At 40.8% G+C, this 17,608-nt stretch overlaps 1 protein-coding gene across 1 annotated transcript in view; it reads right to left on the bottom strand.

Moving 5' to 3' along the window:
• Nucleotides 1-17,608, bottom strand: part of LOC133656213 (NAD(P) transhydrogenase, mitochondrial-like) — a 72,275-nt gene that overhangs the window by 23,482 nt on the left and 31,185 nt on the right. Inside the window, exons 11-16 of the mRNA XM_062057124.1 lie at nucleotides 13,165-13,326; nucleotides 6,398-6,508; nucleotides 3,151-3,296; nucleotides 2,844-3,039; nucleotides 956-1,189; nucleotides 494-654 (exon numbers count right to left, since the gene is read on the bottom strand). Coding sequence (XP_061913108.1) covers nucleotides 494-654; nucleotides 956-1,189; nucleotides 2,844-3,039; nucleotides 3,151-3,296; nucleotides 6,398-6,508; nucleotides 13,165-13,326 — 1,010 coding nt within the window. The remainder of the gene's footprint in view (nucleotides 1-493; nucleotides 655-955; nucleotides 1,190-2,843; nucleotides 3,040-3,150; nucleotides 3,297-6,397; nucleotides 6,509-13,164; nucleotides 13,327-17,608) is intronic.

Here is a 17,608-nt window from a genome sequence, read left to right on the forward strand (position 1 = left end):
CAGAGCGGAGACGTACCATGATGGCCGACAGAGCGGAGACGTACCATGATGGCCGACAGAGCGGAGACGTACCATGATGGCCGACAGAGCGGAGACGTACCATGATGGCCGACAGAGCGGAGACGTACCATGATGGCCGACAGAGCGGAGACGTACCATGATGGCCGACAGAGCGGAGACGTACCATGATGGCCGACAGAGCGGAGACGTACCATGATGGCCGACAGAGCGGAGACGTACCATGATGGCCGACAGAGCGGAGACGTACCATGATGGCCGACAGAGATGAGACGTACCATGATGGCCGACAGAGGCGGAGACGTACCATGATGGCCGACAGAGCGGAGACGTACCATGATGGCCGACAGAGCTGAGACGTACCATGATGGCCGACAGAGCGGAGACGTACCATGATGGCCGACAGAGCTGAGACGTACCATGATGGCCGACAGAGCGGAGACGTACCATGATGGCCGACAGAGCGGAGACGTACCATGATGGCCGACAGAGCGGAGACGGAGCCCAGGCAGGTGATGCCGGTGATGTAGCTGGGGTCCAGCATGTAGGGGATCATCCCGCCGATGCTGCCCGCCATCAGCGTGGCGTTCAGAGCGTGGCGCCCGGGGAGGACGAGGGGGGCGCTGTTCAGCATGCCTGCGTCATAAAGAAGAGAGTGAGGATGAAATAATGACTTATATGTGCCATTATTCATTCAAATTGGTAATGAATACATCAATTAAATGTGTCAATTAATGAATTTACCGTCAAATGATAAATATTAATTATTTAAGAATTGATTGAAATATTGCCCTACTTATTTACTTCACAACCTAACCTGTTACAGTGCTAGACTACAGACCAAAGAAACCAGATTGCTTTTAGCCCCGCCCACTGACTTTAATGGTTGGGTTCCACCTAAGAACGTTTTAGCTCCGAGTGCGTTGACGTCCCAAACCTTGCAGCTTGCCGTACGCCACCAGAGAGCCACTGAAGGTGATGCCGCCGATGTAGGTGCCCAGGTAGGCCACGATCTTGGTGAGGTTGGCGGCGGGGTCAGTGGCAAAGTGGGGGTACTCCACCATGTACTCGGCCACGCAGGTCAGCACCGCCGCCAGACCCACTAGACTGTGGAAGGCGGCCACCAGCTGGGGCAGGTCTGAGATCTGGATCCTCTTAGCGATGGTCAGACCTGCGGAGGGAAGAGGAACAGGAAGTGATTACTAGGGATGATGTTTGATACGAAATTATCGAGTTCGAGCCTATTATCAAATCCTCTTATCGAACCGATTCCTTATCGAATCCAGATAGGTTGTTGTATATGGAAAAAAACACAATATTTGGTTTAACAAAAGCTCACTTTACTTTATAAGAAACAATTAAAATAAAATAAATACATAAATATTGACTGTTAGCCCCCTAAAAAAATTAAATAAATAAATATTGACTGTTGTTACCCAAAGTATATTAAGTGGGATTTTTCAGAAAAACAAATATATACAGTAACACAAAAACAACCTGTCTCTGTGATCACTATAGGTGTATAAATAATAATAGTGTTAAATAAAATCAGTCCCTTGGGCACAAAACTGAAAATAATACAGCTCTCCAAAAAGTGCACTTCTGCTGCTATTGGAACATACTAACTACACACACAGGCAGACAGCTAACAAACAATCCAAGACGTCTAATAAAGTTCCAAAGCAGATTAATCCATTTAGGCTCTTTATTGTTGTTGATCTTGCTTTGTCTTTTCCTATCTTTACTTTTGTCTTGCACTGGACTGTTATTTATTTTTATTTTTTTAACTGAAATACACACAATGACCAAATGTATAAGCTATGTGATTCAATTAACACACTGAAATGTAATACACAATATGTAAATATTAGCTTCACACAAATATACAGTACTATCATCAAACAAATACTTCTGAGTGTTGAAACTATTTCGATGGTGGAAATACACGACTGGCAGCCATTTTAAGTCCTCAAAACATCCATTGAAACAGTGCACAAAAATCGTTTTTCAATGAACATCTTAGTATCAAATTTAACCACTTTCCACCTTAATATTGAGTTACATAAACAAGTTAAACAGTTTACTTACAGACTTATCTTTTCCAAGGCTTGTAAGAGCTAACACAACTTGTCTACTTCTCAACTGTCTCATGAACTGAACTGACTCGCCAACCCGGAAGTGGCCAGACTAATGACGCGTAGCATTTTCATATCGCCACAAGGTGTCAGTAAGAGTCTACAATCAAATGGGCATAACATTGCCGTCCCACGGGGCATTTCCTGTGGGAAGGGATTCGTTCCCAGGGATTCGAATGAAGAACCAACTCTTTTTCTTTACTATAGTGGTCTCGATAACGGGTACCGGTTCTCAAAAAGGGATTCGAGTCCGAGGACTCGGTTCTTTTCTTATCGAACAACCGGGAAAACCGGTTTCGAGCATCATCCCTAGTGACTACACACAAACACACACGTGGAATGTGGGTCCCCATGAAGTGACTACACACAAACACACACGTGGAATGTGGGTCCCCATGAAGTGATTACACACACGTGGAATGTGGGTCCCCATGAAGTGATTACACACAAACACACACGTGGAATGTGGGTCCCCATGAAGTGATTACACACACGTGGAATGTGGGTCCCCATGAAGTGATTACACACACGTGGAATGTGGGTCCCCATGTGCTGCTGATGAGGTTTGTTTGGCGTAAACCATGTTTGCATATTTTGTTTAGTCTCAGCTTTGGGACTGGAACAATTAGCATTCCAATTCAATGATTCAAGTTGCACTTCCTGACCAAGTTAGCAGCGATTCCGACTCACCAGCGGTGCCGCCGACAGCCATGGCGACGCTCATCTGCGCCAGGAGCTCGGGACTGGGCTTGAGCGCCCCGAGAGCGGCGACGATGCCCCCCGTCACTCCCATGATGCCCAAGGCGTTGCCCAGGCGGGCGGTTTTCTGGTTGGACAGACCGGCCAGGGCGCCCACGCAGCACATTCCCGAGCCCAGGTACATCATCTGGCCAGAGGAAGAGACCAAGGAATGGTTTTACACAAGCAACACCTGGACAAACAAAAACCGCATAACCAAGGACGATTACCCGACTTTTACCGGATCACGCTTGCCCACCTGCTCGATGTTGTATCCGGAATGCAGCGCTGCGGCGTATCCGCCCACGAAAACGCCCCCCGGAATCAGATAAAGGTAGTTGTACTCGGGGGGATCGGTGGGACGCCTGAACATGTCCAACATCTTCTTCGTCACCAGGAAGCCGCCTGCCAGCCAGAGACCAGACGTGAGTCACCAGAGGAAGGCGTGCGGTTCTTGTGGCGTTGAGCTTTAGAGCCAACACTCAGGGCACTTTGAAGGGGCCCTATTATGTCAAACCAACTTTTCGGACCTATTGGTACCCGTTTGTGTGTATTTGGGATCGGCATGAGTCCCAAAAATGTGAAGCTTTGCAGAGATGTTTATAAAACAATCTTGCCTTCTTTCTTACTTCTGGGAAACAAGTCGTTTGGAATTTTCACCGTTAATGGCGTCCACAAATTATCGTAGGGATTTACCCAAAGTGCTAGACGAGTGCCTCAGGCTCATAACTTGGTACCTGACACCTGCTAACTTTAGCATGCTAACATTAGTGTGTTAACTTTTTAGCCAATTTTGTAGTTGAATGCCTCAGACTCATAACTTGGTACTTGACACATGCTACCTTTTTGGCCAATTTGATTGGCTGAAGACCTTATGCTAATTTTAGCATGCCAATATTAACGCGCTAACTTTTTAGTCAAATTTGCAGTTGAACGTCTCAAACTCATAATTTGGTATTTGACACATGCTAACAATTACCATGCTAATTTTAGCATGCCAATATTAACGCGCTAACTTTTTAGTCAAATTTGCAGTTGAACGCCTCGGACTCATAACTTGATACCTGACACATGCTAACTATGAGCATGCTAATTTTAGCATGCCAATATTAATGCACTAACTTTTTAGTCAAATTTGCAGTTGAACGTCTCAAACTCATAATTTGGTATTTGACACATGCTAACAATTACCATGCTAATTTTAGCATGCCAATATTAATGCGCTAACTTTTTAGTCAAATTTGCAGTTGAACGTCTCAAACTCATAATTTGGTATTTGACACATGCTAACAATTACCATGCTAATTTTATCATGCCAATATTAATGCGCTAACTTTTTAGTTAAATTTGCAGTTGAACGCCTCAAACTCATAACTTGATACCTGACACATGCTAACAATTAGCATGCTAACATTAGTGCGCTAACTTTTTAGCCAATTTTGCAGTTCAATGCCCCAGACTCATAATCTGGTATTTGACACATGCTAACTTTAGCATGCTAACATTAGTGTGTTAACTTTTTAGCCAATTTTGTAGTTGAATGCCTCAGACTCATAACTTGGTACTTGACACATGCTACCTTTTTGGCCAATTTGATTGGCTGAAGACCTTATGCTAATTTTAGCATGCCAATATTAATGCGCTAACTTTTTAGTCAAATTTGCAGTTGAACGTCTCAAACTCATAACTTGATACCTGACACATGCTAACTATGAGCATGCTAATTTTAGTATGCCAAAATAATGCGCTAACTTTTTAGTCAAATTTGCAGTTGAACGTCTCAAACTCATAATTTGGTATTTGACACATGCTAACAATTACCATGCTAATTTTAGCATGCCAATATTAATGCGCTAACTTTTTAGTTAAATTTGCAGTTGAACGCCTCAAGCTCATAACTTGATACCTGACACATGCTAAAAATTAGCATGCTAACATTAGTGCGCTAACTTTTTAGCCAATTTTGCAGTTCAATGCCCCAGACTCATAACTTGGTATTTGACACATGCTAACAATTAGCATGTTAACTTTAGCACGCTAACAGTGCACTAACTTTTTAGCCAATTTTGCAGTTGAACGCCCCAGACTCATAACTTGGTATTTAATACATGCTAACAATTAGAATGTTAACTTTAGCATGCTAACAATAGTGCGCTAACTTTTCAGCCAATTTTGCAGCTGAATGCCTCAGACTTATAACTTGGTACCTGACACATGCTACCTTTTTGGCCAATTTGGCCAAACACAACAACTAAGTAATTGACACATGCTAATGTTAGCATTCTAACATACTACCATTAGCATGCTAACTTTCTAAGCCAATTTTGCAGCCGAACACTTCAGAGTTAGATAACTTGGTACTTCATATCTGCTAGGGACATGCTAACTTTTTAAGCTAATTCTATTTGTATATGCTTCAGAGTCATGACTTATAACTATTAGTATGCTAACTTAAGCATGCTAGCATTAGTGTGCTAACTTTTTGCCAATTTTGCATTTGAACGCCTCAGACTCATAATTTGGTACTTGACACATGCTAACACTAGCATTCTGGCAAGCTATCTTTTTAGGCCAAACACCTCAGAGTCATACGACTAAATACTTGACACATGCTAACTGTTAGCATACTAGCGTTACCATTCTAACATACTACCATGAGCGTGCTAACTTTTTTAACCAATTTTGCAGCTGAACACCTCAGACTCATAACTTGGTACTTGACACATGCTACCGGTTAGCAAGCTAACTTTAGGATGCTAACATCAGCGTGCTAACTTTTTAGCCAATTTTCCAGTTGAAGACCTCAGACTCATAATTTGGTAGTCGACATGTTAACACCAGCATTTAGGCCAAAAACCTCAGAGTCATATAACTAAGTAATTGACACATGCTAACTGTTAGCATACTAGCGTTACCATTCCAACATACTAACATGAGAATGCTAAATATTTTAACCATTTTTGCAGCCAAACCACTCAGGCTCTTAACTTGGTACTTGACGCATGCTAACTGTTAGCATGCAAATTTTAGGACGCTGGTATTAGCGTGCTAACTTTTTCTGTGCCAATTTTGCACTTGATCGCCCCAGACTCATAATTTGGTATTTGACACATGCTAACATTAGCATTCTGACATGCTAACTTTTTAGGCCGAACACCTCGGTCATGTAATTAAGTAATTGACACATGCTAACTGTTAGCAGACTAACGTTACCATGCTAACATGAGCATGCTAATGTTAGCATGGTGTAAATTCCAAAGGGCTGGTTTGGCGGACGTATGAAGGCAGGCAAGATTCTTTTATAAACATCTTCGCAAGGCCTGATTTGACATTTTCGGGACTTGTGCAATACACGTAAGCAGGTCCCAATAGGGGAGGAAAGTACTAATAGGGCCCGTTTAAGACCTTAGGCCACACTAATACGAGATGAAAACAGCCCTGGAGGATCACTTCTGGAGTGAAGAGTGTTGTGGTTGAAATGAGAATAAGTTGAGTGGTCCACTCACCAGCGATGTTGACCGATGAGATGAAGGCGGCGAGCACGGCCAGCGTCTCCGCGGTGCTGGTCGGGGTGTAGCCGCCCCCCATGAGGGACAGACCACCCACGGCCGTCAGACCTGCAACAATACGGCAGTTTTAGTGTCGTAAAACCCGACAAGACATATTGAACACACACAAACTTTTCATATTTCAATTCTTCAAGACAAGATTAGTTTTACTTCCCCGATTTAGAGATTTTTTTAAGAGGGTTTTTGGCTTGGAAATGTGCACAATAACTGCACCAAGAACAGTCCGGATGGTTCTTTTCCTCTTTGGGCCACCGTTTCCAAAAATAATTTGAAATGTGGACTCGTCAGACCACAGAACACTTTTCCACTTTGCATCAGTCCATCTTAGATGAGCTCAGGCCCAGCGAAGCGTTTCTGGGTGTTGTTGATAAATGGCTTTGCATATATATATATATATATATATATATATATATATATATATATATATATATATATATATATATATATATATATATATATATATATATATATATATGGAATGATATATTTCAAAAGTAATAAAAAGGGCAGAACCTGAAAAAGGAGTCAACATAAAAGGCCTGTTTGCCAATAAAGAAGTGAAAGGTGTCCACGTTGGCTGCCACATCCCCACTCTGATGTCTAAATGAGCCAAAGACCACCATGACCCCTGAAGATCACAACTGGTGTGTTACTTCCTACCCTCAGCGTGGTTCCTTGGGGGTGATCAAAGTGGTGAGAACACACACATGCAGCGACCTCTGAAGCCTCTTACGTGTTACACAGCAGCAGACAACATCTTTTACCTTTTTATTAGCACCCTAGGCCTTAAATGTCAGTGTCTTTTGTATAAAAATACATTTATATTTACTGACTACATATTTATATACAGTATATATATACACACACATATATACTTATATATTTACTGACTAAATTTTTATATACAGTATATATATATATATATATATATATATATATATATATATATATATATATATATACACACACATACATACATACACACACACACACACACATATATACATACATATTTACTGACTACATATTTATATACACACATATATACATATATATTTACTGAATATATGTATATTTACTGACTACATATATATATATATACATATATATATATATGTATAAAAAAGTATTTAGTCAGCCACCCATTGATTGTCAATGGGTGGCTGACTAAATACTTTTTTGCCCCACTGTATATACATACATTATATATGTATATATATATACATACATACATACATTATATATATATACATACATACATACATTATATATATATATATATATATATATATATATATATATATATATATATATATATATATATATATATATATATATATATATATATATATATATATATTTACTGACTACAAATTTATATACAGTATATACATATACATATATACATATATATATATATATATATATATATATATATATATATATATATATATATATATATATATATATATGTATACACACATACGTAAATATACACACAAATATATACACACTGTACATATGTATATATACTGTATCTACACACACACATATATATATATACACACACACACACACACTGTACATATGTACATATATATACTGTATCTATACGTCGTCGGCGGTCACTCGAAACGAGTATGACTGTCCTCCGTAGGGTCGTCTATTTGTGGATCCGTAGATGGCTGTGTAGGCCAATCCGTGATCCACATATTTTGGTGCAATGTGGGCAGGGGAAAATGGGAGTGGTTGATGGGGGGGGAGCCTTCTTCTGTCTTTCCTTGCGGTGTTGTCGCTTTGTGTCTGCGATACGGCGGAGTTCCATCTCATAGAGTGCTGCACCTTCTTGTACGGATTTCTTCCAGCGAGGCCTGTCCAGTGCTATTTCCTCCCAGTTGTTCATGGGGATGTGGAAATGCTTTAAGCTGGTCTTGATGTTATCCTTGAAACGTTTCTTTTGCCCACCAGGGGCACGCTGACCTTCCTTCAACTGGGAGTAAAGGACCTGTTTGGGAAGACGTGTGTTGGACATGCGGATGACGTGACCTGTCCAGCGGAGTTGGTGCTGCATAATTGTGGTGGTGATGCTGGGCATGTTGGCTTCCTCCAAGACGCTGATGTTGGTGCGTCTGTCCTCCCAACTGATCCTCAAAATCCTCCGTAGGGATCGCTGGTGATGTTGTTCCAGGGCTCTCAGGTGCCTACTGTAAGTAGTCCATGACTCTGCCCCATACAGCAGGGTGGGGATGACAACAGCTCTGTAGACCAGGAGCTTTGTTTGAGCCCTTAGATCCCGGTCCTCAAAGACTCTCCTCCTGAGTCTGGCATAGGCTCCACTGGCACAGCTCAGGCGATGGTTGACCTCTGAGTCAATGTCCGCTTTGGAGGAGAGGATGCTGCCGAGGTATGGGAAGTGGTCAACATTTTCAAGGGGGGTGTTGTCCACGTTTATGGCGGGCTGATTAGTTGGCTGGTTGGGTGGAGGTTGATGTAGGACCTGGGTCTTCTTGATGTTGAGGGCAAGGCCCAGGGCTCTGTATGCCTTAGCAAAGGCATTCAAGATACCCTGAAGTTCTTCTGCTGAGTGTGCTGCGATGGCGTTGTCGTCCGCGTACTGAAGCTCCATGATAGTGGTGTTTCTAACTTTGCTCTTGGCTTTGAACCTGTTAAGGTTAAAGAGCCTGCCATCGGTTCTATACAGGATGGGGATCCCCTGTGGCAACTCTTTGCCAATGAGGTGCAGTATAGCACCAATAAAGATGGCAAACAGGGTGGGAGCTATGATACACCCTTGCTTGACACCCGTCTCCACAGTGAAAGGCTCAGACTCGGAGCCGCTGTTGCTGAGCACTGTGGCTGCCATGCCATCATGTAGAAGCCTCACTATTCTGATAAATTTATCGTGGCAGCCGCACCTCGACAGCACACTCCACAGAGCCTGACGGTCTACCGTGTCAAAAGCCTTTGTCAGGTCTATGAAGGCCATGTACAAAGGCTGTCTTTGTTCACGACATTTTTCCTGGAGTTGGCGGGCTGTAAAAATCATGTCGGCTGTGCCTCTAGCTGGGCGAAAGCCACACTGTGATTCTGGGAGTGCTTCCTCAGATAGTGGTAGCAATCGATTTGCAAGGACACGAGCTAAGATTTTGCCAGTTGTTGACAGGAGTGAGATGCCCCTGTAGTTTCCACAGTCAGCCTTGTCCCCCTTCTTGAATATGGTCACAATAAGAGCGTTCCTGAGCTCTGAGGGGAGTTCTTCTTTTTCCCAGACCTTGAGAAGTAGGGTGTGGATTTGATACAGGAGCTCTCTTCCACCTTCCTTTAGGATCTCCGCTGGGATCCCATCTGGTCCGGCAGCCTTGTTGTTCCTTAGACTCCTGATGGCATCTTGAACCTCTGTTATGGTGGGGGGTTCCCCCATATCTTCCCTGATGGGACTCTGGGGGATGTGGTTGGTGATGTCTGGTTCAGCTGTGCTGTCACGATTGAGGAGTTCCTGAAAGTGCTCCTTCCATCGGGCATTAATGGACTCATTGTCCTTTAGCAGCTGCTGCCCATCCTTTGAGCGCAGGGGGTTTAGGCCGCGGTAAGTTGGCCCATAGACAGCCTTGGTAGCACTAAAAAAGCCTCTGGTGTCCCCCGAGTCTGCTAGTCTCTGGATCTCCAGAGCCCTTTCAGTCCACCAGGAGTTCTTAAGCTCCCTTACCCGGCTCTGAACATCTGCCTTGGCTCTCGAGTGAGCTATTCTTTTGGCTTTACAGGTCACATCATTCTGCCAGGTGTGAAAGGCACTCCGTTTTTTGGAGATGAGCTGTTCTATCTCTGTGTCGTTCTCATCAAACCAGTCCTGGTGTTTTCTGGACTTGTACCCAAGGGTGGTTTTACAGGTAACGAGGATGGTTGATTTGAGCAGGTTCCAGTGTTCTTCGATGTTATCAGGGTATTCCTGCTGGAGGCTTTCCTCAAGGGATGTCTGAAGTTGCTGCTGGGTGGCAGTTTCATTCAGGCCTTCGAGGTTCAGCCTTGGCCGGATCTGCTTCTTTTGAACCCTCCTTTTCCTCTTAAGTCTGATGGACATTGTGGAGCGAATGAGGCGGTGATCTGTCCAACAGGCATCTGTGTCCAACATGGCCCTTGTGATGTTCACATCACAACGGTCCCTGGCTCGCACAATGACATAGTCAATGAGATGCCATTGTTTGGATCGAGGATGCCTCCAAGATGCCTTCAGTTTGTTTTTCTGGCGGAAGAGAGTGTTGGTAATTGTGAGGTTGTGCTGTGAACATTTGCTGAGAAGCAGGATTCCATTGGAGTTGATGTTCCCGATGCCTTCCTTCCCTATAGTGCCCTTCCAGAGGTGTTGGTCCCGGCCGACCCTGGCATTAAAGTCACCTAGGAGAATAATCTTATCCTCCTTTGGGATCCTAGACAGTGTCTCATCTAAGCAGGCGTAGAAGGTCTCTTTTACTTCGTCTTCAGAGTCTAAAGTAGGGGCATAGGCGCTGATAACTGTTGCCATCTGGTTGTTGGTGAGCACCAGACGGACAGTCATGAGACGTTCACTAATCCCCACGGGAAGTTCAGAGAGGTGACTAACAAGCTGGTTTCTGATGGCAAATCCAACCCCATGGATTCTGGGCTCATCAGAGGCTTTTCCTTTCCAGAAGAAAGTGTAGCCACCCTTTTCCTCCTTCAGTTGTCCTTCGTCTGCACGTCGGGTTTCGGAAAGTGCAGCTATGTCTATCCGGCATCTCTGCAGTTCCCTGGCAATGATCGCAGTTCTCCTCTCTGGTCTGTCGCTGGCCGTATTATCCATCATTGTGCGTACATTCCACGCTCCAAAATTCATATTTCGTGTTTTTTGACCGCATATGGTGATCCCTCTGGATGCGGTAGTCCAGTCGGGAGGTTAGAGGCAGGCTATTTTTAGGGCACCTTTTCTAGCCCCTTCCCCAGGTGGGGTGAGCAGAGTGGATCCTAAAGAGGACTGCTCAGTCGTGAGTGTAGCTGCCGAAGGGCTCTTTCTGCCTCATTCCAAGAGCCCAGCGACTGAATCTTGCACCCACCGCCTTATGTGCCAGTTTTTGACTGGAGGCTTCCAGATCTCACAATCCTACCCCCGTCGCCATTCGCTGGTCGCCATAGGACTTAATCCGGGATGTTAGGGTGGATTCCCTATATGGAGGACGCCTGTGCGTGGAATCTTTTAATGTGGGGAGACTGGTGCACGGTCAGCCACCACACAGTCCTTGGCATTGAGCGGGCCAGGGTCCAGTGGCATGGAGACCAAGACGACTGGGGACCCGTCTTTGCTGCAGCCTTCATCCGCCTTCCCAGCCGTTGTGGTGCATTCCGCTGCCGCCATCTTCCGCCTGGTCCACCGTTGAGGCGGTTTTCACTATTCGCCCATAGCTGGGGTTATTTACCCATAGCTGGGACAGGGGTTGACTGGGCACCAGGGCATGTCCACACACCGGTGGGCCTGCATGCCCCGTCTCTGGGGCCCCCTGCTGCTCCGAGATCCCGTACAACTTAGCCTGGAACCGCGAGGTTCCAGTTACCGTGTGTGGCCACGAGGAGGCATGTACGAGTCTTGACAATGGAGAGGCTATGTACCGGCTGAGGAGGCTTATGCACTCGGCTCCTCTTTTCGCCCTCTGAGACAGAGGGCTAGCCGGCGGAACTAGCTGAAAGCAATGAGTATCAGGCAGAAGCAGCATGCAGCATAGCAAGCAAAAGCGGCATGCAGCATGCACTAACTACAGGTACTACTACTCCAAGGCTACTGCACTAGACGCATCACATCGCCCTGTGCGATGTTTTCTGCACATACACACTGTATCTATACACATACATATACACTATATATATTTATATATATATATACACATACATACACACACTGTATAATAGATAGATACACGTATACACAGTGTGTATGTGTGTATATATATATATATATATATATATACACATACATACAAACACACACTGTATAATACACAGATACACATATGTATGTGTATATATATATTATATATATATATATATATATATATACATACAGTGTATATGTGTATACACACACACACACACACATATAGACAGACATACACACCATGTATATACGTGTGTGTATATATATATACATACATATATAAACATTGTGTTTATAAATATATACATATATACATACACACACTATATATACGTATATACATACATACATACACACACAGATATCTATATATATATATACACACAGCGTGTGTGTATATATATATATATATACATATATATATATATATATATACATATGTATGTATATATATATATATATATATGTATATATATACATATATATATATATATATATATATATATATATGTATATATATATATATATATATATATATATACATACATACATACATATATATACAAATCCAGTATAGAGACATACACAGTGTATATATATATATATATATATATATATATATATATATATATATATATATATATATATATATATATATATATATATATATATATATATATATATATATATATATATATATATATATATATATATATATATATGTATGTATATGTATATATACACACACGCACACACAGTATATAACAAAGTACTGATGCAATAAAACAATAGTATTAGTATTGAGTGGACGCTGCACGCAACTCACCTGAGATGGCGTTGGTCACGGACATGAGCGGCGAGTGCAGTGCGGAGGAGACGCCCCACACGGTGTGGTACCCCACGATGCCCGCCAGGCCGAAGGTCGTGACCATCTGTGCGAAGGCGGCGTTGGGAGCCGCCAGACCTAAACCCAGCAGTGTGGCGATGCCTGCAAGGAAAGCAGCAAGACTGAAAACACAATATTCTATAGAGACTGTGGTACATGGACCACTAGTGCACTAGTTCTATAGAGACTGTGGTACATGGACCACTAGTCTACTTGTGGTACATGGACCACTGGAGTACTAGTTCTATAGAGACTGTGGTACATGGACCACTAGTGTACTTGTGGTACATGGACCACTGGAGTACTAGTTCTATAGAGACTGTGGTACATGGACCACTAGTGTACTTGTGGTACATGGACCACTGGAGTACTAGTTCTATAGAGACTGTGGTACATGGACCACTAGTGTACTTGTGGTACATGGACCACTGGAGTACTAGTTCTATAGAGACTGTGGTACATGGACCACTAGTCTACTTGTGGTACATGGACCACTGGAGTACTAGTTCTATAGAGACTGTGGTACATGGACCACTAGTGTACTTGTGGTACATGGACCACTGGAGTACTAGTTCTATAGAGACTGTGGTACATGCACCACTAGTGTACTAGTTCTATAGAGACTGTGGTACATGGACCATTAGAGTACTAGTTCTATAGAGACTGTGGTACATGGACCACTAGTGTACTTGTGGTACATGGACCACTGGAGTACTAGTTCTATAGAGACTGTGGTACATGGACCACTAGTGTACTTGTGGTACATGGACCACTGGAGTACTAGTTCTATAGAGACTGTGGTACATGCACCCCTAGTGTACTAGTTCTATAGAGACTGTGGTACATGGACCACTAGTGTACTTGTGGTACATAGACCACTGGAGTACTAGTTCTATAGAGACTGTGGTACATGGACCACTAGTGTACTTGTGGTACATGGACCACTGGAGTACTAGTTCTATAGAGACTGTGGTACCTGCACCACTAGTGTACTAGTTCTATAGAGACTGTGGTACATGGACCACTAATGTACTTGTGGTACATAGACCACTGGAGTAGTAGTTCTATAGAGACTGTGGTACATGGACCGCTAGTGTACTTGTGGTACATAGACCACTGGAGTACTAGTTCTATAGAGACTGTGGTACATGGACCACTAGTGTACTTGTGGTACATGGACCACTGGAGTACTAGTTCTATAGAGACTGTGGTACATGCACCACTAGTGTACTAGTCCTATAGAGACTGTGGTACATGGACCACTAGTGTACTTGTGGTACATAGACCACTGGAGTACTAGTTCTATAGAGACTGTGGTACATGGACCACTAGTGTACTTGTGGTACATGGACCACTGGAGTACTAGTTCTATAGAGACTTTGGTACAAGGACCACTAGTGTATTTGTGATACATGGACCACTGGAGTACTAGTTCTATAGAGACTTTGGTACAAGGACCACTAGTGTATTTGTGATACATGGACCACTGGAGTACTAGTTCTATAGAGACTGTGGTACATGGACCACTAGTGTACTAGTTCTATAGAGACTGTGGTACATGGACCACTAATGTACTAGAAAAATACTAAATCATTCATTACATTTTTTTAAAATTTTTTAAATCAAAATAAAAAAATTTAAAGAAAAATATTTTGCATTTAAATTAAAATTGTCATATTTTTACCATTGCTATCATTCTTACTAATAATTTAAATTGAAATAAAAAAAATAACAATCATTTTAAATTACAATTAAAAGTGTCATATGCTTACTAAAGCAAATGCTCATTTCACTAATTATTCACTAATAACTAACATAAATTTACATTAAAATAAAAATGTAACAAACATAATTTTAAATTCAAATTTAAAAAGTGTCATTTTTATTAATGTGGTTGCTGTACTCACTAAAAATCAATTAATATATTTTTAAATTTTAAAATAAAATCAAAATCAGAAATTTCTCAATTTAAATTAATATATTAAAATGAAAACAAATTGTTTTAAATTCAAAACAATTTTGAATTTGAATCAATAGGAAAAATACTAAATAATTAAAATGGATTTAAATAATCATATAATTAGATATAATTTAAAATAAAAAATAAAAAGGAACAATTAAATAACTTTTTTTTTTAATGAAAATACAAAAATTAAAAGTGTCATATTTTTACTAATGCTGTCATTTTTCTTACTAATAATTCATTTAAATTTAATTTAAAAAACTAACAATTATTTTAGAATAAATTTGAACGTGTCATTTTTACTAATGCAATTGCTCTTCTCACTAAAAATGTGTTAATAATTAGTTTTATTTTAAATTAAAATTACCACTTTAAAATTACCACTAGTGTACTAGTGGTCCATGGACCTCGCCAAAGAATCAATTCAATATTCAAACACAGTGTTACGGTTCAAATTGTGCGTAATGTTACAGTGGCCAAAAATATTACATATTTAATATTAAATAAAACCTCTTCTATGTTTTTAATGAATACTTGGGCCTACTACGCTACTGTATTTTAATGTTGGTCATTATGGTGGCACTTGGGGCCCTTTGCTTATTCGTCAAAAAATAATAATGAATCAAAATCAATGCAGTTAAGACTCCAATTATTTCATATCAGATGTAACAGTGGGAATATTGCATATTTTGTGGTTTTGCCATAAAAAAACGGTGGTTTCTTTGACAAAAAGGGCATAAAACAAACAAAAAAACTTACAAAATAATAGTAACTTATAAATGGACAGAGCTTAAGTTGATCTAGAGCCGTGATTCTCAAACTGTGGTACGTGGACTCCACCTAGTGGTACGCCCAGGAATCACGTAATTAAACATTCAAACACAGTGTTACTGTTCAAACTATGTGTAATGTCACAGTGGACAAAAAAAGATTAAATATACCGGTTAAATAAAACCTCTCCCTCGTTTTTAATGAATACATGGGCCTAATAGGCTACCGTATTTCAATCTAAGTGTTTTCTGAGGTGCTACGTTTTGAGAACCACCGCTATCGAGGAATGAAATGCATCCGCAGTCGGCAGTGATTTAGCTACTTTTAAATCACTAAGTATATTATCACTGGAGGACGAAGGATAGCTAAACATGCTTCACTACACACCGTAGGAGGATACAATAGCTCACCGGCGTCACAATGTAAACAAACACCATGGGTGGATCTACACCTGACATCCACTGTAATGATACCAAGTACAATACTACTAGGATTACATCGATATTTTTTATTGGCACAAAATCTTTTTTCCTTTTAAAAAAAAAATATATATATATTATGTTTTATAAAGTCAGTAAATATGTCCCTGGACACATGAGGACTTTGAATATGACCAATGTATGATCCTGTAACTACTTGGTATCGGATCGACACCTAAATGTGTGGTATCATCCAAAACTAATGTAAAGTATCAAAGAAGAGAAGAATAAGTGATTATTACATTTTAACAGAAGTGTAGATATAACATGTTAAAACAGAAAGAAAGCAGATATTAACAGTAAATGAACAAGTAGATGAATAATCAATTTCTACAGTTTGTCCCTCATAATGTGTACAAAATAATAGGTGTATAAATGACACAATATGTTACTGCATACGTCAGCAGACTAATTAGGAGTCTTTGTTTGTTTACTTACTACTAAAAGACAAGTTGTCTAGTATGTTCACTATTTTATTTAAGGACTAAATTACAATAATAAACAAATGTTTCATGTACCCTAAGACTTTTTGTTCAAATAAAGACAATAATGACATTTTTTGTGGTCCCCTTTATTTAGAAAAGTACTGAAAAGTATCGAAATCCATTTTGGTACCGATACCAAAAAATAAGCAGATTTTTTTTTTTGAATGACACAATATGTTACTAGTTCTATTTTTTATTATCTTTTTATTTTTGTAATACACTGTAGCACTTTGATGTTGTTTGCTCAATGGAAAGTGCTTTTTTACAAATAAAATCTATTATTATTATTATTATCATTACTGCATACGTCAGCAGACTAATTAGGAGTCTTTGTTTGTTTACTTACTACTAAAAGACAAGTTGTCTATTTTATTTAAGGACTAAATGACAATAATAAACATATGTTTCATGTACCCTAAGACTTTTTGTTCAAATAAAGACAATAACGACATTTTTTGTGGTACTGAAAGTACTGAAAAGTATCGAAATCCATTTTGGTACCGATACCAAAATATCGGTACGGGGACAACACTATCACCCAGTAGCTGTTGCTCCATGCTACCACTCCTAGCACTTTTCATTTCCCACGTTGGAAAATAAAGCATTCAAATTTCCCTCATTTCCTGCCAGCATGTGGGAAAACCCCCACAGCAGTTTATTACCCAAATGACTCAATTACACGTCGA

Source organism: Entelurus aequoreus, linkage group LG08, assembly GCF_033978785.1.
Source record: "Entelurus aequoreus isolate RoL-2023_Sb linkage group LG08, RoL_Eaeq_v1.1, whole genome shotgun sequence".
In the NCBI taxonomy this organism is placed as follows: Eukaryota; Metazoa; Chordata; class Actinopteri; order Syngnathiformes; family Syngnathidae; genus Entelurus; species Entelurus aequoreus.